The sequence below is a fragment of the Neophocaena asiaeorientalis genome, unplaced genomic scaffold (genome assembly GCF_003031525.2).
Source record: "Neophocaena asiaeorientalis asiaeorientalis breed wild unplaced genomic scaffold, Neophocaena_asiaeorientalis_V1.1 scaffold546, whole genome shotgun sequence".
NCBI lineage: Eukaryota > Metazoa > Chordata > Mammalia > Artiodactyla > Phocoenidae > Neophocaena > Neophocaena asiaeorientalis.
The window spans coordinates 937,837-960,778 of NW_020175442.1; the positions used below are offsets into that span (position 1 = coordinate 937,837).

Consider the following 22,942-nt stretch of genomic DNA (forward strand, 5'->3'; position numbering starts at 1 on the left):
AATTAGGCAAGGAACATATACTGTCCTCTTTCATTAGAGAATGACTTTTGCAACTAATGCTTCTTCATAACTAATTACTGAATTAATATTGATAGCAACATAGCTGAGAAGTTTTAAATTTACATGAACATTCTTAGCAACATTTTCTATTCCTTTTCTGTGCCCCTTGCCATCTTTCAGCTGTCAAGCAGGTGCATAGCAGGGAACAGTGCAGTCAGCATTCTTTTTCTAATAAAGTGATGAGAAGAGTTCCATTTCAAAAATATAAAACTTAGGAAGACTGTTTGGACAAACAAACCAGCCACTTTAAAGTTAATTTAGAGTTATTTTTAGGATAAATCCTGGATTTCTGCAAAGGGTAAGGTAAACAAAATACTCAAGTAACAAACCTATGCTATAGCTACCTCAACAACTGAATCAGCTGTTTTTGTGGTCATCTGATTTACTATTTGGTATTAAATCTTGAAAACACTGGCCTGATTCTCCCATGCAAATGGGTTCATCCATATACTCAGCTGTAGTCTTTACTGTGTTCATGGCACAGAAACAAGCAAAAGGAGTTTTTCAACTAAAAAAGAGTCCAGTGTCTCCATTTGTAAGGATGCATAACAGTAAAAAAAGAAACATTTAAAATTAACAACAAGATATTTTTTCCATCTCTAGGGACCAAGAGGACCAGATGGTCTCTTAGGAGAACAAGGTATACAGGGTGCCAAGGTAATCACTTATTTTCTCATTTCATACACAGTTAAATATTTTTGAGCCTATATGTCCTACCTGTCTAAACACTGATGTATTTCCTTATAAAAGTATGGTTCTAAATTTTTTCTTAGTCTAAGTATGAAACATACATAAAGTTTTTACTACACTCACAGAAATGTATTCTTTTTATTATTGAACTATGTATTTGATGTCTTAGTTTTTGGTATGTGAGTGTATGTTAGTGTGTATAAGACCATAATTCACATTCTGATTAACTCACCTGGTATTGATTCTTGTTAGGGTGAAAAAGGAGATCAAGGAAAAAGAGGGCCTTATGGTCTTATTGTAAGTAGTAAAATATTTCACATTAAAGATGAACATATAATATCTTCCATTTTTCTTGGTGTGTGATTCATATTTGGGGAGGGAGTTGCTTGACCCAGGCATTTTCTTTCTTATGTAGGGTAAGACTGGAAACCCTGGAGAGAGAGGAGTTCAAGGGAAACAAGTAAGTAATTAAAAATTGCCAAGCTATAAGCAAATTTTATCCACTTTATTCTCTGATACAACTCTTGTTTAGTAATCAGTATTTTAGACTAAGAGAATACAAGTTCTTTTCCTCCTTCAGTCCTTGGGTCAGTCTTTTATTGAGGCAAATTGCTTACTCAATCTGGGCCGTTTTTGTACCTATCTATAAACTGGTGGTGATAACTGATACTTTTACTTCACCTCTGCTATCATAGTTTTTGTGTAAAATCCATTTCAAGATAAAGTGGTATGATGTCATGTAAATATAACAGAATATTAATAAAGCTAACATAAGAAACTTCTTTGAGGCTTCTTGCCTAGTTTCATTTTAACTCACCTTGAGTGTTGTTTGCACCCTTGGAGTGTGGAGCTATGTGTGTCATCATGTTTTCCCATGGCACTGCTCTAAGAGTTTTTAATACTATATAATGCTAAATATTTTCCTACCATCAAAAATCTCAGAATTATACAATTTCTTCTCTGGAACACAAGTTCTGTGGTTATCATCACTAACTGAGGGGGAGTAAAGTTTACTTTTTAAGAAAGAAAAATATATACACACACACACATATATATTACACATATATACATATATAATTTTGAGCACATGAGCTTAAATGTATGGGTTTTTAATTCCATTTGTAATCATAATTTTTAATGGCATTTTGATTTGTCATATATATATGTATAATTTAAAGTTATTAAATTAGATCATAATTTAAATATACTGCAACTGAAGAGTCAGAAAAGGAGAGGACAAAAATGTTTTAGCTGCTGTAATAATTATCACTAATGTCACTGCATTTACTTGTTCCTCTATGAAATCTGCTGCCCCCTGCCGGTTGTTTCCCATAATAGCATTATCTTTACCAATGGTCAAACCTAAAGTAGCAGAGACTTAAAAGAGAAAAATGACTGTATCCAGGGAAAGAACTTGTGTGTGACATTATATTATTAATTGAAGTCATCGCCAAAGAACATTCCTTGAGTATTAATATTCATCATCTAAGTTTCTATTATATCAGTGTAAATGGTGTTTCTGGAGATTCTTTCCACTTTGCTACACTGTATACAAAACCAATATGTTGTAATTGAGTGGAGAAATTTGGAATTTATCAGGTCCATTCCTCTTACTTTAGAAAAATGAGGCCAAGAGAAATTAAATTACTTACTCATTTTGTACATTGTTGACATTCCTTAGAGTTTTACCTTCGTTTTCAGCCTATCAGATATGCATGGATAAATGTAAAATTTGATATTTGATTTTCTCAATCAATAAAAGTTACTAGAACCATTTTGTAACGGTAGCTTATGGCAAACAAGTTTCATAGACTACCGGAAGAGTAAAGTTACCTTAGGGACAGTAAATCATGAGTTAATACTAGTTGTTGAGGTTTACTTAACTTTATACCTACATTGTCTCCTCGGTCTTGATTGAACTGAAAGAGACTTTTGAGATCTGAGGGAAGCTTGGATCAATTAATCCAAAAAATCCAGATGCCCCAAAGATTTATTTGATCCTGCACGGTAATCTCAGCGTCTCTCATCATTTATGCACTGTCAACAAGCAGGCAGTGCTGTATAATAGAAAGATACACTGGAGATCAGATTGACCTTTGTTCTAGTGCACGCTCCTAATAGCTGTATAGTCTTGGTTAGATTGGTTAGCTCTCTGGATCATATTTTCTTCATCTGTAACATAAAGATACATCTCTAAATTGTCATAATTCTAAAGCTAGGTATTACAAGGAAATTGGTAACACATATAGTACTCTGCTAGTCCAGATAAACAGGAGAAGTATATTTGTCTGTGGGCCAACATTGTTTCCTATACTTGCCTTCCATCCACACGTATATCTGACTCAAAGGGCGAATCAAGAAGAAAGGATATGATTCATTGTGTTATTAAGGTGATAAAGCCTGAGTACCTTTTTGGTTTTCTAAATCTTATAAAAACTGTAACAGCTCATACATTACTGATTTTTATCTAGATATTCTTTCAGTTGATTAGTTAAGGGTATTAAATTCTCCAGCTATGATTTTGTATTTGTCTGTGTCTCTCTTTAATTCTGTCAGAGTTTGCTTTATGTATTTGAAACTATTTTTAGAGTATTCACATTATGATTACTATGTCTTCCCAATCAACTGAGCCTTTTATCATTACAAAATGTTCCTCTATATCTCTGGTAATACTTTTTATCCCTGGTAATACTGTTTGGTTTGAAATCTACTTTATTTGATATGTAAGTCTCTCTAGCTGTTTGCATGGCATATCTTTTTCATTCATTTATTTTCAAACCATCTGTGCCTTGATATTTAAAGTGAATGTCTTAAAGTTAGATCTTACCTTTTTATTCATTCCCAAAACCTCTGCCTTTTAATTCGTGTTTGCTCCACTTCCACTTAATGTAGTTATTGATGTGGTTGGATTTAGGTCTACCATTTTTATGGCTGTTTCTCCTCTGTCGTGGCGGCAGTGGTGGTGTGCAGTGCCTTCTTTAGGCACTGAATGATTTTGAGAACTCCACTCTAATTTAACTATTCGCTTTTTAGCTCTACTTCTCATTATTACTTTTAAGTGGTTATTCTAGGTCGGGAGTCAGTAAACTTTCTCTGTAGAGTGTCACAAAATATTTCAGGCTTTGTGGGCCGTATGGTCTCTGTCACAACTACTCAGCTCTAGTGTCATCATAGTGTGAAAGCAACCATAGACGGTATATAAAGCAATGAGCATGACTATTCAAAAAAAACTATTTACAGAATCAGGTGATGGTCCAAATTGGGCCCTCAGACTGTAGTTTGCCAACCCGTGGTTTAGGGATCACATTGTAACTTTCCACTGTCTACTTAGAGTTAATACAGTAATACTTAACACAGTTGTAAGAAACTTGCAGCCATAGAGGCCTGTTTACTAGCATCCTGTCTTATATGCTCTATTTGTTTTATATCTATATAAGTTATAAACCCCATTTTGCAAAGTTAAAATTCTACTTTAATATAAATGAAACATAAATTAGAGATATTTAGGAGGAAAGTAGTGATTTTTAAAATTATCCATGCATTTACTATTTCTGGTGTTCTTCATTCCTTTCTACAGATGCACATTTCTAAGTGGTATACTTCCCTGCAGCCTATAGAACTTCCTTTAGATTTCTTATAGTCAAGTTCTTCTAGTGATGAATTCTTTTAGTTTTTCTTTATTTCACCTTTATTCTTGAAGGATATTTTCACTGGTTATAGAATTCTGGGTCAACAGGGATTTTTGTTTGTTTGTTTCCATTCAGCATTGTAAAGATGACATGCCATTTATTTTTGGCCTGCATTACTTCTGATGAGAAGTTCACACTTATCTTTATCATTATTCCCCTGCATATAATATATCATTTTTCTCTGGCTGCTTTCAAGATGCTCTCTTTATCTTTGTCTTTCAGTAGTTTGACTATGATGTGTCTAGATGGATTTTCTTCACATTTATCCAGCTTAATGTTTGCTGAGTTTCTTGCATGTGTAAATTTGTCTTCACTAAATTTGGAAATTTTTCAACTTTTTTTTTTAGGATATTTTTTTCTACACCATTTTCTCTCTCCTTTCCTTCTTGTATTCTTATTAAATATATTTTAGTCATTTTGATTACCTTAGATCCCTGGGGCCCTGTTCATTCCTATTTCAATCTTTCTTTTTCCTGTTTGTTTTTTTTTTTTCCAGTTGGGAAACCGGAATCTATCTTCTCTAACTTGTTAAACCTTTCAATAAAATTTTATTTATGATATTGTATTTTTAAGGTTTATTTGGATATTTAATTTTTGGCTCTATAATTGTCATTGTTTCTTTTTACAAATGCTCTTTCTCTTCTGGGATTTCCTATTTATTCATCATGAGTACATTTTTATTTACATTATTGAGCATATTTATACTAACTACTTTAAAATCGTTGTGTGATACATAATAACATCTTTGTAATCTTGAGTTTGGTCTCCATTAATTTCCTTTTCTTATAAATATGGGAAATTTTCCCTGTCTAATAATTTTGAATTGTATCTTGAACATTTTGACTGATTCATCTTAGCGACTCTAAAGTCTGTTATATTTCTTTGAAGAGTACTGTTTTGTTTTTAACTTGGCAGGCAGTTAACTTGACTGGTAAAACTCTGAGTTTTCTCTCCTCTGTGGTAGGTGGCTGCTGAAATCTCTATTAAGTTCTTTTAGCCTTGTCTGAGCTACTTGGAGTCTACCATACCAATACAAACCTTAAATGTCAGCAAGAGCTATAAGCAGTTTATATTTGCAATCTGAGGCTCCTCTTTGGCTCTTTCTTTCACCACTTTTCACCATCTATGGTCACTTCAAATTCTGCCCTAGGGTCCTCCATGCCAATAAGACTGAAGGTTTCTATCCTACTTTATCTTAATCATCTTGTATGGCTTCTCGTCTGGCTAAAAGCCATATAAAAAAATCAGAAACTCACCTAGTGTCATTCCTTCTTTCAAGTGTAGACCCTACTACTCTAGTTCCTGCCTATTTTTAATCTTTCTTCACTGCTTTCATATCTTTCCTTTTTAATATTTTATCTTGGGTTTATAGTTATCTCTATATAGATTGGTTTGATAGGAGCAACTTGGCCAATATTGGAAGTGGAAACAATTAGCATTTCTTCTTTAAATATAGTTTCTTCTGTAGTAACTCAGAATACTTGAGAAGCATTTATTTCATAATCTTTACAATACAAAAAGTATACAGTATTAACTCTATTCTTTCCCATTCTTCAGACAATGAAGCAGAATGCACACATTTTCATGATCCTACAGTGAAAGTGTGGCAATAGAAATAACATTTATATACTCCCTTGCTTATTCTCATAAAATGTCTTGATGATGCTCGAAACATGTTTATTTAAAATGGAAAGGCATTGAATGCTTGATTTCTCATGGAATTCAGTAAAAAGCAGTTTAGTGTAGTGGAAGAGCATGGCATTGGAGTCAGACACATTAGAAGTCAGATTCTGGTTCTGTCACTTATAGCTGTTTTGGCTTTGTACAAATTATTTAACCTCTCTGAGCCTCAGTTTCCCTATCATTATAATGAGATACCTTTTATAGTTATGACAAGTGATGCTCATTATATGCTCAGCACGGGCTGTCAATAAATAGCAACCACCATAGTCGTTATCCTCCTGTTCATCATTGCCATAATTGCTGAGATGCATCATACAGCAAGGAGTTGTACTACAAATAATGTATTTCAGTAGCATCTGAAAAACCTTAAACGGAATTTTTATTTTGTGCCAGCTTTTGCTTTTCTTCTTCATCTCCAATAAAAATAATTAGAATCCATTTAGGTCATTTCATAGCTTTGCCTAACAGCATTTATGCACCATTAACAGTATTACAAGAACATATTAAGCTTAATATTGTGTGCAAACACACTTTACAAAGCAAACTGGGAAGACATTATTTAAGGTTCTGAACTCTTGCTGTATGTTCAATTGGTATACCAGGCACAGAGGGATCCCTTATATTGATCCCTTAATTTAGGAGTCTGGAGTACATGAGTAGCAGATGATTTTCATGATTGAAACATGGTCTTACTCCAATAGGAGTCCATGAGATTTTGCATATCTCCCTTTCTCTAACCAGACAATCATATGTAACTAAACATAGCATTGATAATCATAACTTAGAAGATTCTTTGTTGCTAGAAATCTGAACGTCTTTACTTCTAATTTAATATCATATTTTTTATATTTCAATTTTAAGATAAAATGGTAATTGTGATCTGCTGTATAATTGCCAAACTTCCCAAGGTCAGTAATGTAGAAGAGTAGAAGAAGCAAATTGCAAATAAACAAGGGCAGTATTTTATACATCATTAGTAGTCATCAGTGTCTGGCACATAGTACATGCTCAGTTAATCTTTAAATGGAAGGATCAAAGAGGACCTGGAATTTAATTTAGAGTTTTACATACCATTTTAGCTTTTACATACCCCCATATCTAAGACAAAATTTTATGGTACCATAGGTGACATGATGTAAAAATGGAGGAAAATAAAGAACATTGGAGAGGTCCAATTTGATCATTTCTGGTCATCTAGGTTCTGAGAGCTTTGTGCCTTCCCAGGTTATAAGGGCATAAGTCATACTTATTAATACATCGCAAGTATATTATTTTTGAAAAAAACTTTTTATATTGATATTAAAAGTATAAAAGAATCCGAATCTAAAATATGTCTGGATGACAAATATTTGTCACTGTATAGGAGTGGAGATTAAATATAAAGAATACAGGTAGATATAAAGAACCCTTACAACTCAACAATAAAATAATAAGCAACACAATGAAAAAATGAGCAAAAGGACTTGAGTAAGCATTCCTCTAAAGAAGATATACAAATGGCCAATAAATATATGTTCAGTATCACTAGTCATTAGGGAAATACAAATCGAAACTATATTGAGATACCACTTCCCATCCAGAATGACTATTATTAAACACACACACACACCTATATATACAGAAAAAATAACCAGTGTTGGCAAGGATGTGGAGAAATGGGAATACTTGTGCTATGCTGGTGGGAATGTAAAATGGTGGAGCTGCTATAGAAAACAGTATGCCTAGCTCCTCAAACAGTTAATCATAGAATTACATATAATCCGTCAACTCCACTTCTTTGTATATACCCCAAAGAATGGAAAGCAGGGATACAAACAGATACTTGTACACCAATGTTTATAGGAGCATTAGTCGCAATATCCAAAGGGTAGAAAACCCCAAGTGTTCATTGATGATGAATGGATAAACAAAATGTGGTATATGCATACAAGGGAATATTATTCAACCTTGGAAAGGAAGTCTTGACACATGTTACAAATGGATGAATCTTGAAGACATCATGAAATAAGCCAGACACAGAAGAACAAATATTGTATGATTATATGTATGTATATAAGGTACTTAAAGTAGTCAAATTCATAGAGACAGAAAGTAGAGTCATGGTTGCCAGGGGAAGAGGGTAGGGGATAGGGAGTTATTTAATAGGTACAGAGTTTCAATTTGGGAAGATAAAAAGTTCTGAAAATAGGTGGTGGTGATGGTAGCACAACAATGTGAATATACTTAATGCCACAGTACTGTAAATTTACACATACTATACACTTAAAAATTGCTAAAGTGGTGAATTTTATGTTAGGCATATTTTGCCACAAAAGAAAAAAACAAATAGAGGTAGACAGAAAAATGAGATAGGAGGATCTTGAGGGAAAGCTGAGGTAGGGAAGCTGACTAAAACATTTTCAAGCATCACTTTTTCTTCAAGTTTTGTCTTTGTTTATTCAGGGTTTACAAGGACCCCCTGGGAGTACAGGAGACAGGGGATTTGCAGGAGAACCAGTAAGTTTATCTTCGTGTGTTTTTAATTGTGTTTTTTTTTTTTTTGTATAATGTATTTTACCTGTTAGTTATTATTGCCCTGTTGTGCTGTGGCTGGTATGTTTTGGAAATCAGCATGTGTCATGGGCACCTAATTATAAGAATGAATATTTTGCTGTGAATATAATTTTTAGTGCCTTCGTGGTTTCATAAAGTCAAATTTGGTCCTGTTTGCCTGGAACTGTTAAAACTTCACATATTTCTATTTTCAGCAAAGATAATTATTAAATCTCAGAATTTTTTTCTGAATGGCTTGGTGTTCATATAATAATTATTATACTGCCCATCAACACACAAAATCACATTTATGAGGGCAACTCTATAACAAAAGACCATATAGAGAAGCCAGACTCTACGTGTAATGGGCCAAAATGTGGAAACTTGACAGAAATGCTGTTAGGCCAATAATTCAAAAAGAGTCGCGTCTTTCTCCCTCACTGGGGAAACCAGTGGTGGCGGCACCTTTGGAGGCTGAGCAGCTGAGCCATGAGCCTGCCAGTGGGAGGTCGGACAGACTGACTGCAGACCCGACAAATGGACGGACAGCGGGGCAGGCAGACGGCTCGAGTCACCTCAAGTTTGCCATGAGCTGGGACACAGATCTTTGGCCGTGTGGATGAAAGGCTCTTGGTGCTGCAGCCAGGAGTCAGTGCTGTGCCTCTGAGGTGGGAGAGCCAACTTCAGGACACTGGACCACAAGAGACCTCCCAGCTCCAAATAATATCAAACGGCGAGAATCTCCCGGAGATCTCCATCTCAACAGCAGCACCCAGCTTCACTCAACGTCCAGCAAGCTACAGTGCTGGACACCATATGGCAAACAACTAGCAAGACAGGAACACAACCACACCCATTAGCAAAGAGGCTGCCTCAAGTCATAATAAGTCCACAGACACCCCAAAACGGACCACCAGACGTGGACCTGCCCACCAGAAAGACAAGATCCAGCCTCATCCACCAGAACACAGGCTCTAGTCCTCTCCACCAGAAAGCCTACACAACCCACTGAACCAACTTTGGCCACTGGGAACAGACACCAAAAACAAGGGGAACTATGAACCTGCAGCCTGCAAAAAGAAGACCCCAGACACAGTAAGATAAGCAAAAAGAGAAGACAGAAAAACACACAGCAGATGAAGGAGCAAGATAAAAACCCACCAGACCTAACAAATGAAGAGGAAATAGGAAGTCTACCTGAAAAATAATTCAGAATAATGATAGTAAAGATGATCCAAAATCTTGGAAACAGAATAGACAAAATGCAAGAAACATTTAACAAAGACCTAGAAGAACTAAAGATGAAACAACCAACAATGAACAACACAATAAATGAAATCAAAAATGCTGTAGATGGGATCAATAGCAGAATAACTGAGGCAGAAGAACGGATAAGTGACCTGGAAGATAAAATAGTGGAAATAACTACGGCAGAGCAGAATAAAGAAAAAAGAAGGAAAGGGACTGAGAATATATTTGAAGAGATTATAGTTGAAAACTTCCCTAATATGGGAAACGAAATAGTTAATCAAGTCCAGGAAGCACAGAGAGTCCCATACAGGATAAATATAAAAAACTAAAAATAGAACTACGATATGACCCAGCATTCCCACTACTGGGCATATACCCTGAGAAAACGGTAATTCTAAAAGACTCACGTAGGGGCTTCCCTGGTTGCGCAGTGGTTGAGAGTCCGCCTGCCGATGCAGGGGACACGGGTTCGTGCCCCGGTCCGGGAAGATCCCACATGCCACAGAGCAGCTGGGCCCGTGAGCCATGGCCGCTGAGCCTGCGTGTCTGGAGCCTGTGCTCCGCAACAGGAGAGGCCACAACAGTGAGAGGCCCGTGTACCACAAAGAAAAAGAGTCATGTAGCAAAATGTTCATTGCAGTTCTATTTACAATAGCCAAGATATTGAAAGAACTTAAGTGTCCATCATCGGATGAATGGATAAAGAAGATGTGGCACATATATACAATGGAATATTACTCAGCCATAAAAAGAAATGAAATTGAGTTACTTGTAGTGAGGTGGATGGACCTATAGTCTGTCATACAGAGTGAAGTAAGTCAGAAAGAGAAAGACAACTACCATATGCTAACACATATATATGGAATTTAAGGGAAAAAAATGTCATGAAGAACCTAGGCGTAAGACGGGAATAAAATATAATTTAGACAGTAAAAATATAAATTAAAAAAAAATTCAAAAAGTCACATCACCATTTCATAAATCTGACTCAGTTATAGAGTTTCCATGGAAAATGAATTGTGAAAATGAAATGCCTTGCCATGCCTTATCTCTCACAATATATTCTTTATTGCCTTTGAAGCCATTCTTCTGGCTAATAGTGTCAGATGTAATGTGCAGTAACATGCTTCTAAGATTTACACTACAAATAGTCTTTCAAACTACTGGGTTGATCTTATCCATCAGTTGACACAAAAGTTTATAGGTGGTTTCTGCATAATTCATTTAGCTAGTAGGAAGTAGAAAATTCTAACAAAGAGCTCTTCTTACCAAACTGTGTTCATTTCCTCCTTTACATATTTAGCCTATGGTATAAGCTCTCCAAACAATAGTAAACACTTGCCTATGGGTGTAATTTTTCCAAATATAGTATCTTAAATGTGGTGTTGATTTTATCAAACTAAGTTCTTCTCAGTGTTCTCTGTTTTGTATCTCTTAACCTGCCATCCTAATTCTAATATTCATTTGATCATAAATCATGCAAATCTCTAAATACCTCTTTCTTCTAAAGAGTCTGTAGCTCCTTGAAGTCAGAGACCATTTTTTGCACCTTTACAGTCCTCTTTCCTGGTATAATGTCTTGCATGTTATATCTACCTGATGTGTATTTGTTAAACAGCATTAACCAAAGGTCATTTAGCCAAAAGTGTAATCATTCAGCCAGTAATATTAGATGAAGTGAAATGGAATTAAAACTAATCTTAAGAGAGAACACATTTAAGTCAAGATAAGTGTATCAACAGGGCTATGGCAACAGCACAGACAATATCTTTGGCTTTATACAAACAAAGATTTATTGTTGTAGTAATAAATGACTGAAATGGCTTAACAGCAACTAAAAATTGACATTCAGGTCACAGGGTCAGTGGGTCTGTTAAATAAAATAGAAATCAATTTGTAATGGATATAATGGCCTTTGTTTCACATATTTGAGCTACTTAGTTAGATCTGAGATAATATATAACAAAGAAACTATCCTAATCTGGGGTTAGGGAAACTTCCAGAGGAGGAGCATCTGAGTTGTGATCTGAAGGATGAACAGTAGTTACTTAAGCAAATATGGAGAAAAGTCATTCCAGAGAGAAGTCGTGAACTGGGAGACAACCCTACGTATTTATTTAAAGATCTAAAAGAAGGCCAGCATGGTGTGGCACAGAGAGCCAGGTGGGAAGTGAGTGCAAGATGAGGATGGAAAGGGAGGGAGGGGACAAAACGCATGCAGCTCAGTAAGCCCTACTCCCAAATATTTGTATTTTTATCCTAAGAACAAAGGGGTGTCACTGAAGGGATAAGGCTAGGTTTATGATCATATTACTGTTCTGTAAAGATCACACAAACCAAGTTGGAAGGGACTAAGAATGGACAAGAATAGCTTTGTGCAGCACCAGTCCAGATAAGAGATAGTAGAACTGTTTATGACTAGTAGAAAGAAAGAGTAGATAGATGTAATATATTCAGAAGGAGATAAAATCAACAGGAAACAGATATGCTATATGTGAAGTATGATTCCTAACGTTGTGGCTTGAAGAATTAATGAGATAATGATATAACTCACTGAAACTGAGAATACCAGCAGAAATTTATGTTTGAGAATGGAAGATTATAAGTCAGTTTAGCTATGTTGAATTTGAGGTGCCTTTGAGAACTGTGAAGATGGCAGTTGGATGTGGAGCTCAAAGCAGAATAATATCCTGAAATTTAAAATATTGGAGTCATTGGTCTAGGGAAAAAGTATAGGAAAGAGAAAAGAACAGGATCTAAGGCTGAATTTTGAAGAAATGCTACATACGATAAATGTTGGTAGAAGAGGATGAAACTGCAGAGATGACTGAAAGAGGTAAGAGGAAAATCAGGTATATAAGTTTGAAGTTCAGCCCCAACCATAACATACCTTAAAATCTTCATGACAATCTTAAATTCCTTTAGAACTATGTAAGCAAAAATATATATCTAGATCAAACCAAAAGTATAATTGACATGCTAAAATAAGAGAGAAAATGGAATCAATTAAAAGTCTTAATTTTCAAAAGAGTGGGATAGATAAAATGGGCAAAGATGTACTAATACTAACCAAAGGAAAGCTGGAGTAGTTATATTAATTTCCAACAAAATAGACTTCAGATCAAGAACAATTATCAGGGATAAAGAGCGACATTACATAGTGATAAGTGTATCAATTCTCCAAAGACATAATAATGCATCTTAAAGTGCTTGAAGTGTATGCATCTAACAACAGAGCATCAAATTATATGAGGCAAAAACTGATAGAACTCCAAGGATAAATAGACAAATTTACTATTTCATTTGGAGATACTTATCTATCAGTAATTGAGAGATCCAGCAGGCAGATAATCAGTAAAATTATAGTTGAAGTGAACACCACCATCAGGACACTGGATCTAATTGACATTTATAGACTGCTTAATCCAGTAACAGCAGAATATACATTCTTTTCAAATTCACATGGAATATTCACCAAGACAGACTGCGTTCTGGGTCACAAAACACACCTTAACAAATTTCAAAGAAAAGATATCATACAAAATATGCTCTTAGTCCATAATGGAATTAAACTATAAATCAATAAGAGAAACATAACTGGAAAATCTCCAACTATTTTGAGATTAAACTACACACTTCTGAATAACAATTGTTCAAAGAAGACATCTCAAGAAATTTTAAAAATATTTTGAACTAAATGAAAGTGGAAATACAACTTATCGAACTTTGTGGGATGCAGTGAAAGCAGTGCATAGAGGGAAATTTATAGTATTGAATGCATATACTAGAAAAGAAGAAAGATCTAAAATCAATAACAAGCTTCTACCTTAGGAGACCAGAAAAAGAAGAGAAAATTAAATACAAAATGAGCAGAAGAAAGTAAATGATAAAAATCAGAGCAGAAATCAATTAAAATAAAAACAGGAAAAATAGAGAAAATCAATGAACCAAAAAACTTATTCTTTTAAAAGATCAATAAAATTGGTCAAACCCCCTAGCCAGGATCATCAAGAATAAAAAAAAGAGAGAAGACACAAATTACTAATATTAGAAGTGGAAGAGGGACCTTCACTACTGATCCCATGGACATTAAAAAAGGCAATAAAGGAATACTATGAATAATTCATTCTCACAAATTTGATAACCTAGATGAAATGGACAAATTCCTTGAAAGATGTAATCTACCAAAACTCACACAAGGAAAATTTGATAATCTGAATAGGCTTCTATTCATTAAAGAAATTGAGTCAACGATTAATAACCTTCCAAAACAGAAAGCACCAGGCCCAGATGGTCTTACTGGTGAATACTACCAGAGATTTAAGGAACAAAATGATACCCATTTTCTACAATCTATTCCAGAAAATAGAAACAGAAGAAATACTTCCTAACTCATTCTGTGAGGCCAGCATTACCCTAATACCAAAACCAGACAAAGCTATTACAAGAAAAGAAAACTACAGACCAGTATCTCTCATGAACATATATTTTAAAATCTTCCACAAAATATTAACAAATTGAATCCACTAATATATAAAGATAATTATACACCATAACCAGCTGGGATTTATCCCAGGTATGTAAGGCTGATTCAACCTTCAAAAATCAATTAGTATAATCCATTACTTTAACAAACTAAAAAAGAAATTATATAAAATAGGTGCAGAAAAATAATTTTACAAAATACAATACCCATCTATGATAAAAATTCACAGTATACTAGGAGGAAAGGGGAACGTCCTCAGCTTTATGAAGAATATATTTTAACAGCCTTATAGCTAACATCATACTTAATGATGAAATGCTAGGTGCTTTTCCCCTAAGAACAGGGAATCAAGGAAAGGATGTCCCTCTTTTTTTAAACTCCTGTTCAGCATTGGGCTGGAAGTCCTAACTAATGCAATGAAACAAGAAAAGAAAAGAAAAAAGACTGGGAAAGAAGATATAAAATTGTCTTTTTTGCAGATGACATAGTTGTCTATAAAGAAAAGCCCAAAGAATTAATTAAGAAAACCAACAACCAGTCACTTTCCTATATACCAGCAATAAACAATTGGAATTTGAAATTTAAAGTACAGTACCATTTACATCAGCATCAAAAAAAAAAGGCATAAATCTAAAAAATATATACAAGATCTATTTGAGGAAAACTACAAAGCTCTGATCGAAGAAGATTTAGTAAATGGAGAGATATTCCTTGTTCATGGATAGGAAGACCCATTGTTAGAATGTCAGTTCTTCACAACTTGATTACAGATTTAATGCAATTCCAGTCAAAATCCTAGTGAGCTACTTTGTGGATACTGGCAAACAGATTCTAAAGTTCATATGGAAAGGCAAGAGACCCAGAATAGCCAAAATAATATTGAAGTCAGAAGACTGGCACTACCAAACTTAAAGATTTACTATAAAGCTGCAGTAATCAAGACAGTGTAGTATTGAAAAAAGATAATTGGAACAAAATGGTAATCTCAGAAGTAGAACTCCACAAATATAGTCAATTGGTCTTTGACAAAGAACATGGGCAATTCAATGGATAGTCTTTTCAACAATGGTACTAGAACAGCTGGATATCCACAAGCAAAAAAATGGATTTAGACAAATACTATACATCTTTAACAAAAATTAACTCAAAATTAATCATAGACCTAAATGTAAAATGCATAACTGTGAAACTCCTAGAAGATAACAGAGGAGAAAACTTCAATGACTTTGGATTTGGCAATGAGTTTTTAGATACAACAAAACAAAAGCATGATCCATGAATGAAAAATTTGGTAGGTTGGACTTCATTAAAGTGAAAAAACTTCTGCTCCATGACATGTTCAGAGAATGAAGACATGCCATTACTGGGAGAAAATAATTGCAAAACATATCTGTTAAAGGACTTGTATCCAAAATATAGAAAGAACTCTTAAGAGTCAACGATAAGAGAAACAATCCAATTAAAAAGTGGGCAAAAGATTTGAAGACACCATACCAAATAAGACATACAGGTGGCAAAGAAGCATATTAAGATATTCACATCATATGTCATTAGAGAATTGCAAACTAAAACAACAATGACATTCCATTACACACCTGTAGGAATGGTTAAAACCCAAAACACTGACAATACCAAATGCTAGCAAAGATGTGGAGCAACAGGAGTTCTCATTCATTGTTGGTGGAAGGCAGCTTTGGAACACAGTTTGGCAGTTTCTTACAAAGCTAAACATACTCTTACCATGTGATTCAGCAGTCATGCTCCTTGGTGTTTACTGAAATGAGTGTAAATCTTATGTCTATATAAAACCTGCACATGAATGTTTATAGCAGCTTTATTCATAGTTGCTAAAAATTGGAAGCAACCAATAATATCCTTCAAAAGTAAAATGGATAAACAAACTGTGGTACATCCATACAGTGGACTATTATTCAGCAATAAAGAGAAATGAGCTATTAGGCCATAAAAAGACATAGAGTAACCTTTAAATACACCCCACTAAATGGAAAAAAAAGCCAATCTGAAAAATCTAAATACCATATGATTCTGACTATGTGACATTCTGAAAAAGGCAAAACTATAGAGACAGTAAAGAACAGTGCTTGCCAGGGATTGGGGGAAGGGGACAAAGGATGAATCAGTGAAGGACAGGAGAATTTTAGGGCAGTGAAACTATTTTGTATGATACTGTAAAAGTGGATACATGATATTATACATTTCTCAAAACTCAGAACTGTACAACACAGAGTGAACCCTAGGGTAAACTATGGACTTTAGTTAGTATTAGTGTCAATATTGGTTCATCAATTGCAACAAATCTACCATACCAATGTAAGATGTTAATAGTAGGAGAAACTGGGCAGGGGTAGTATATAGGGGTAGTATCTGTACTTTCTGTTCAATTTCTCTGTAAACCTAAAACTTCTTTAAGAAATAAAGTCTGTTAACTAAAACAAAATATTCTAGTAAAGTCAAGCATAATTCTGTAATATGGTAGTGTATCTATCTTGTGTCTGTGTCCAACCTGCTAGGAAACACTGATATATGCTTAGGAAAAACAAGATAAGATTACCAACTGTCACTATATCATCTAACATTATTTTAAAAGTTTTAGCTACTGTAGTGGGATATGATGCACAAATCATCATATAAGGAAATGAAAGCATTGTTATTTAGAGAAAATATAAACAAACCCAAAAGACTTATAAAACCCCAAGACAGTTCTATTTTTTCAACTACTGATAGAGAGTAATATAACAGCAATACATATAATAAACAGTTTTTAAAAATCAGTTTCCCTACATACAAGTAATTAGCAGAAAATATAATAGGAAAAAGATCCCACTCAAGATAGAAACAGAACATAATAATTAATAACCTTAGTGAGAATTAGATAGGACACTTACGAAGAAAATTTTGAAAATTTACTGAGATTTAGAAACTGACTTAAGCAGAAAGGCAATTTATCATCTAAACAGAAGACTGATTATTTTTTAGATTAATGAATTAGGTGTAATCCAATCCCATTCAAAATTCTCATTACCCATTATAAATTAGGTGTGGGATTTAATTATTCTCAGTATAGCTTATAAGAATGAGCAGGTGAAATAGCTTAATATTTTAAGAAGAGGAAAACTACTGCTACTAGATATTAAAATAAATAATAAAGACAGAATAATCCCTGTGACATTGATCCATCTAGATTTACAGACGTGGGACAAAAAAAAAAGGTAGCTTTTCAATAACCAAGAATATGAAAGAATTTAATATTGATAGGGACAACATTACACATCAGGAGGGAAGATAAGAATTAAAAATGATGCTAGAATAATTGCATCACCCTTTCTAATCAGTTCAACAAATGTTTGTTGAGTGCTTACTATATATTAAGGACTGTGCTGGATTCTAAGGGGCTTATTGTTAAACCATGAAGAGTTTACAGTTAGTAGAGATATAGGTAACACGGTAAAAAATCATTTCAACATATTAGGATAAATGCTAAAATAGAGATTAATTTACGGTCCTAAATGAGCACAAAGGAGATACACTTAGCCCAAGCTGGGTTTCCCAGAAGACTTGACTTAGGAAATGACACTTGGTCTGAATAATGGATAAATTAGTAACCAGGTAAACAGGGTAGAAAGAGCACTCCAGGTGAATGGAACAGTATGAGGAAAGACATGGAGGCATGAAACAGCCTGATATTTTCAGGGGACTTTAATCAGTTGCATTCACTAGAGCATAAAGTGAAAAGTAGGAAGTGTTGCTATTTGGTTAAAAGAGTTTATTTTGATACCTCACACAGTACATCAAAACAATGGTTTAAATGGATAAGTATTTTAAAACCATAAGTAACAAAAGAGTAGGTGAAAATTTTTAATGGGAATAGATGTTTTAAACTTAAATATGGTAGAAAAAGCCATAAAAGACTGGACAGGTTTAACTACATACAAATTTTAAACTTCTCCCATTCACATTTTTTAAAAAACACTAAAAGATTTAAGGAGCTACATTAAATGTTAAGTGGGTCAAGTGGTTATTTTGGGTCATTTTTATTTTTATTTATTTATTTTTTTTGCGGTACGCGGGCCTCTCACTGTTGTGGCCTCTCCCATTGCGGAGCACAGGCTCCGGACGCGCAGGCTTAGCGGCCATGGCTCACGGGCCCAGGCGCTCCGCGGCATGTGGGATCTTCCCGGACCGGTACACGAACCCGTGTCCCCTGCATCGGCAGGCAGGCTCTCAACCACTGCACCACCAGGGAAGCCCCATTTTTACTTTTATCTATTTCCATGTGTTCTACAGTGAGCTTATTTAGGGGTTAAAAGTTATCTTTAACATTATGTTTTTAAAATACAATGACAAACCACAAACTGGGCAGATGTTAGCAGTAAAATAGGGCAGAAAAAAGTTAATGTCTGCAACACATAAAGAACTCTACAAATTTTTTTTAAATGACCCCCAAAACACATGGGCAAAGGACATGATCAAGCAACATGTAGAATATTGCAGATAGCTGATAAATAACAAAAAGAATATTCAGCCTCACTGGTAGTCAAGCATATATACATTTTAAGATACCAGATTGTCCATCAAATTAATGAAGAATTTAAAAAATAATATTCTGTGCTAGGATGAATTTAATGAAATAGATTCTAATTTTATACATTGTTTGTGGAATGTTAATTATTGCAGGCTTTCTGGAAATTGACTTCACTTTATGACCAAATAGCACTACATTTCATACTCGATATTCCAGGGGTGGAAATGCACAATGCATACAAAGACTACTGCACAAAGATGTTTCTCTCAGTGTGTTTATAATAGGGTAAAACTACATTCTGAAGAGAATCCATGAATTTTAAAATATTATACATAATATTTAATAAGCCATAATTGAAAAACATTAGTGACCTCTTAATACCTTTAATGGCTGTGCTATTCAGTAGGGACAACATATGTGATGCTTACATACCAACCTTATAATTCTGTTATTCATATACTTATCTCAACTATTCGGCAGTGTCATCTGATGTTACAGACTTTAACATTCACTTATAGTCTAATATGCATATAATAAATCCTATAAAGCAAAATTTTACTGTAAAGAAGACTTATAAACAATATAAATGTCTAGCATTAAGAAAATGATTCAATTATGGTACTGCAGAATGTTAGATGGAATATAATATTATGTAGCCATTGAACAATTTTGTTATGAAATATTTACAGTAACATGGTAAAATATTTATATTTCAAATAGAATCTTAAACATAAAACAGATATAGTTAGGGGCTTCCCTGGTGGCACAGTGGTTAGGAGTCTGCCTGCCAATGCAGGGGACGCGGGTTCAAGCGCTGGTCCAGGAGGATCCCACATGCTGTGGAGCAAATGGGCCTGTACGCTGCAGCTACTGAGCCTGCGCTCTAGAACCCGCGAGCCACGACTGCTGAGGCCCGTGCACCTGGAGCCTGTGCGCCTGGAGCCCGTGCTCTGCAACAAGAGAAGCCACCACAATAAGAAGCCCGTGCACCACAACGAAGAGTGGCCCTTGCTTACCACAGCTAGAGAAAAGCCTGAGCGCAGCAACAAAGACCCAACACAGCCAAAAATAAAATAAATTAATTAAAAGAAAACAGATACGTTTTATAAGTATGCTCCCACAAAAGAACTACAAGGAAATATGCAAGTATATTTACAGTGTCATCTCTGTATGGTAGGATTATGGATTATTAATCTGGGGTTTTTTGTACTTTCAATACTTTTCAAATATTTTTAAATGAACATTAATGTAACAACTTAGAAAAAGTTTAAGATAACAGCCATACCACAATTTTTCCCCATTAACACATTTTTTTTTAAGTGAGGTGTTCACAAATTGTGATGGAGTACAAACTCATAGAATTTTAACTATCTTGTTATATTCTGAATCTTAAAAAAAACACCTTTATACTGTCTTTCCAGAAAGACCAAAATATCCAAACAGCTTCTTTAGATGGCTGGGCAAATAGCATTAAATTTTAGTTTCTAAATAAGTGTTAATCTATCTAGAGTAATTCTAGACAGTTAAATGGGTTCACACACTAAGATCCTTTAGGTTTAGCAATTTAATGTTCAGGCCATAAGCTAATTATTCAGTGTTTGTTTACTTATAATTACACTATTCAGTATTACAGGGGAAAAGATTTCCGTAAAGGTCCCACATACATTTTATTGCACCTTAATGATTATCCCATGCAAACATTGTTACATTTATTCATATGAAACAGAGGAATTGTTCAACTGGACTCACTACTATGATAAAGTATGACATTAAGCAAACTCAAGCATATTTTTATTTCATTGGAAACCATATATTTGCTTCTTTAAAAATGCTGTTTTGTTTGTCATATGTTTTTCAGGAATATTAAGTGGATCTATAATTGTCCTACCCATTAAATAAGATAACTCTGAAAGCCCTTAGCGCTCTATTTCATAATTATTAGATGCTTGATAAATGTTTATTGAATGAATGAGTGAATTAGGGAATGAAAGAATGAAAGGCACCGTCCTTTCTTTCCTTTCCTTTTCTTTTGAATACAAACAAAGCTTAATATTAGTAACAAAAAAAAGATGAATCAACTAAAGATTTAATTTTGTTTATACAGAGAATAAAGTAATACATTGATAAATGTATTATGCGTTATATTACATATGATATAATTATATGCATATGTTAATTGTAATATAGAGTACATTTTAATTCTCACATCCTAAATTTTGTTTTAATATAGGGACCACGAGGACTGCAAGGTGATGCTGGACCTCCTGGAGAAATGGGTGCTGAGGTAATTTTTCTTGGGGCTCTTTCTTGTTAGTTCATCAATACTCAATACTTTTTGTAAGACTCCTCTTAAGGTTAAGTTGATATCTTAGGTATATATATTTTGAAGAATAATTTTATAGTGTTTTGTTTCATATTCAGGAAATAAAACCTAAAATTCTGTTAAAACCAGGGATGACTGTTGTATGAACCTAATTTTATGCATATAAAATTCCCTTAACAGTTCATTTAAATGACAGAACAAAAAGTGAATAAAACTTTCCCTTCACTGATTTAGAGTTAACTTTGATAACCCTTCACTCCATTATAGAAGAATATTGAAAAGTGACTCTTATTCAAGATATATTTTAGAATAATAAACCATACTTGTTATAATTATAAAAGCCAATTACTTCATTTCTTTTGTTTGTTAACTTTAGTGCTAAAAAATTAGGCATAAATTCTCTCCTCCCTTGGCTTCTGTGAAACTGCTCCCTCTTGATTCTGCTTTTTACCTTCTGATTAGCCTCAGTCTTGATGGGAAGCTGTCCTTCCTCTTCCTCAGCTTACAATCATATTATCACATAGACTTTAATTACCAGTATTATTCTGATAGCTCTAGCTTGATAGCTCTAACTCATGCCTCTCTCCTTGGGGCTCCAGTTATTGATTTCCTGTTGTCTTTTATGTATGCACCTAGGTATCCCACAAACATCTCAAATTCAAAATATCTAAACCAAACCCATCGCTTTCCCACTGTTATTCCTCTTTTTATTCTCATCTCACTGAAAGATATCCCTTATGCCCAGTAACCCCAAACTGAGAGTCATCCTAGACTCCCCTTCCTTCAATCAGCTCTTTTCCCTTTGAATAAGCTGCCACTAATGTCTCACCTCCATCTTTTCCTTTCCGTCCCCATTGCCGGTGCTCCAGTCCTCTGCTCTAATTCCATGTCTCCTCCAACTGCCATTATTCCTTAGCTACTTGTGGCCAGTTTACCTTTGTCATATCATTCTTGTCCTTGAAATTTTTCAATGGCTCTCATAGCCTTTAATAAAATGCCAATTTCTTAAGATGATAATGTTCTGCATTGTTTAATGTCTGCAGACCTTTTCAACCACATTCCAATAGAACTTTTCTCCTCCTCTAATTCCATGATTATGCCATGCTTTCTTGCTGTGTACTGTGTATCCACTGGGAGTCCAACGGTGGCTGAGATATGGTCCCTGACTCCTTTAGCAGTTTATAATCTATTCCAGAAGATAATCATGTAAAAGCTCATTATACTTCTGTTAGACCCAATGATGGAGACATTCACAGGGCATTATAAAAGTACAGCAATGGGTATGTAACCTTACCTGGATAAGGGGAAAAAGAAGACTTGTCTGTGTTGAGGCAGGGGGAGGGTAATGAGTTTTAAGGAATGAGTATGAGTTAGCCATATGAAAAGAGGGAATAAGGATATGGCGATTCCAGAAAAAGGGGTAGTATGAGTAGGAACATGCAAACATGAGGCCGTATGGATTCTTTGATGCTTAAAGTCAAAACAAGGAGTGATGATAGATGAAATTACAGAGAAATGGTTAGATCAAACGAAAAATCTTATATACTCTGTTAAGAAGCTTGAACTTTTCATCTTACGGGCTACAGTAAGTCATTGTGAGGTAGGCATAGGGCAGTGATAAAGTCAGATTTGTATTTTTGGAAGATCATTTTAGCAGTCTCAGGGAAGATGTATTTGAGAAGACA

At 34.6% G+C, this 22,942-nt stretch overlaps 1 protein-coding gene across 1 annotated transcript in view; it reads left to right on the top strand.

Annotated features, from left to right (window-relative positions):
- The window catches only part of COL24A1 (collagen type XXIV alpha 1 chain), a 377,122-nt gene that overhangs the window by 232,849 nt on the left and 121,331 nt on the right, over positions 1-22,942 (top strand). The window contains exons 29-33 of the mRNA XM_024767884.1: positions 664-717; positions 1,003-1,047; positions 1,166-1,210; positions 8,565-8,618; positions 21,165-21,218. Of these exons, the coding sequence (XP_024623652.1) occupies positions 664-717; positions 1,003-1,047; positions 1,166-1,210; positions 8,565-8,618; positions 21,165-21,218 (252 nt within the window). The remainder of the gene's footprint in view (positions 1-663; positions 718-1,002; positions 1,048-1,165; positions 1,211-8,564; positions 8,619-21,164; positions 21,219-22,942) is intronic.